The sequence below is a fragment of the Vulpes lagopus genome, chromosome 1 (assembly GCF_018345385.1).
Source record: "Vulpes lagopus strain Blue_001 chromosome 1, ASM1834538v1, whole genome shotgun sequence".
Lineage (NCBI taxonomy): Eukaryota > Metazoa > Chordata > Mammalia > Carnivora > Canidae > Vulpes > Vulpes lagopus.
Window position 1 is genome coordinate 118628611 of NC_054824.1, and position 2397 is coordinate 118631007.

The following is a 2397-nucleotide window of genomic DNA, read 5'->3' on the forward strand; positions in this document are numbered from 1 at the left end:
GCAAATGCCCACATACCCATCACTTCAGCTAGTACTACTGCTTTGACAAATTAGTCCCTGTTAATGAGAATTAAGCTCAGAGTAGTAGTTCCCTGATTAGATCTACCACCCTCTGAAGGGTAAAATTGCTGGCAAAGCAAGTGAAAAATTTTCCAGAATTTCAGCATTTATCTGAATGGGACTTTGTATGAAGATTTAATTTAGGTTTAGTTGTGACCAAAATACCTTGCCTGTTTCATAGTTTTGTTGCCTATTACCAAAACATTAGTCTAGGCCTCCATCATAGCAAATAGATGATCTGCCCACAATTATTTTACATTTTCTCTAATTTCAGATTTATAGATATTCAAATGGGTAGCTTTCTTATTTCAAAACAAGAAAAGCTTAATTTAGAACAGGGAACAATTAGTATTAACACATACACAAACCATAGTGAAATAGTTTCCTGGGACTATAAAATAGAGAACCACTTACATGCCGAATGCTCTGGCATCAAGTACAGGGGAACTATAGAGGGGAAAATCAAGTATCTCAAGAATTGAGATGTTCTAAGAATTAGCACATAGATACTGGCTTGTAATAAAACAAAGGTTATAATACAGTGTAACTAAAATGCTGGCTGATCTTTCCAAAGACAGATGAGTAGCTTAAAATGTATTATTTTACAATTTACTAAACTAAGATCTTGTATTTGTAAATATTTACTCAAAATCGTTAGTTAGCTTAATCTCTTAAGGAAACTATGCCTTGCTTGGGCCATTATTAAATTTTATTCTGTAGCCCAGGTATACATCTGGCTCTGGATAATACATAGCACATAATTTATGCACAAATCATCATCTGCTCGTGATGAAGTCAGAGAATAGTCAAAACTGCATAATTTACCACCACCCAACTGCAAGCTTATGCTTTACAACACTACCTTTCCTGAGGCGGATAACTGGCTGCACAGTTCTCCTTCAATCCAACATTCGGTTAAATGAAAAGTAATGGCTAGGATGACCCACTGGCCAATTCGACCTCCTCATGCTAGAAGAATGACTTGAATTTAGGGCATACTAAGTGAAGCAAAATAATGTAAGGCCACCAAAGAAGTGACAAGGGAATCGCATGGCTGTTTGTCCCAAGCAGCCAGGCTACCTTCCTTCAGTTCAACGGTTGTCCACCAAAGCGGGGCACAAGGTGAGCCAGGAACTGAAGCAACAGGACTCTTTATTCAACCTAAAGCACTCCAGGTCTGCTTTTGAGAATCAGAAACCAAAACTCACATTAAAAGCATCTTTAAAATTCTATAATTGAGCCAGAGATTTGGAAATAGAAGAATCTAGACAAACTGGGGGTAAGAGGATATAGCAAGTCCTCTAACTCAAGATCTCACAAAACGGAAGCAGGCAACTCGGCAAGCCAGTCGACTTCTCTCCACGGGCTTGCGGAAGAAAGCGACTTTAATACAAGTTGGTTTTTTTCATGATCCGAAGAAACTCTTCCTCGTTCACCTCGCCATCTCCATCCCGATCGGCTTCATCTATCATTTCCTGTAGCTCCTCGTCAGTGAGGTTTTCCCCTAACTCAATGGCCACGCGCTTTAGGTTTTTGAAAGAGATCTTCCCAGTTTCGTCGTCATCAAAGAGCCTGAAAGCCTTCAGGATCTCTTCTTTGGTGTCCTTCTCGGCCATCTTCTGAGTCATCACGGCCAGAAAGTCATTGAAGCTGATTTTCCCCGTGCCTTCCTTGTCTACTTCGGAGATCATCTTCTTCATCTCTTCCTTCCTGGGCTCGAAGCCCAGCGCTCTCATGGCCACCTTCAGCTCCTTCACGTCAATGGTCCCACTTCCGTCGGCATCGAAGAGGTCAAATGCTTCGCGAACTTCTTGCTTCTGATCTTCAGTGAGCTCAGGCTTAGGGCCCAGCTTTCTCTTCTGGCTGGTAGAGGCCACGTTTGACTTCTTGAAGCCGGAAGCCATCCTCCTCTGGCAGTTGTTCCCTTCAACGGCACCACCGCAGTCACTGCGCTTGCGCAGACGGGACGCCACTTAGAGCGCAGGCGCGACCCCACTTAGCGCGCAGGCGTGGGACCTCCTCGCGCGGTCCCAGAGCTTCCCGTTGCGCTCTGCAGGGAGGCCTGGCTGGCTACCGCCCGCCCACCCGCCCACCCGCGCTGTCTGCGAGATCTTATCCATGTTGCACTCCACGGTTCCCTCTATATCACCCAGTTTCCACGAGCTGAGACGTGGGCTGGCAAGAAGTGCCGGTAGCCACAGTTGTCTTCCACGGTGCATTGCCACTTGCTGTTCTGGCTAGCGCATTTGCTAGCATCCAGAGGACCAGGTTTACAGTGTTATTTGGAAGTCCTTCTCTTCCTTTTCCATACAAATTAAAATAAACAAACGGACAAGC

General features: G+C 44.5%; 1 protein-coding gene across 1 annotated transcript; it reads right to left on the reverse strand.

The window, feature by feature from the left end:
* Positions 1-1445: 1445 nt before the first annotated feature.
* CETN1 (centrin 1) lies at positions 1446-1964 on the reverse strand. The gene has a single exon (XM_041765261.1). The coding sequence runs from the start codon at positions 1962-1964 to the stop codon at positions 1446-1448; it is 519 nt and encodes a 172-aa protein (XP_041621195.1).
* Positions 1965-2397: the final 433 nt, after the last annotated feature.

Bases quoted from the DNA above. Each gene is read 5' to 3' on its own strand.
- CETN1 (XM_041765261.1), bottom strand. From the start codon at position 1,964: ATGGCTTCCGGCTTCAAGAAGTCAAACGTGGCCTCTACCAGCCAGAAG.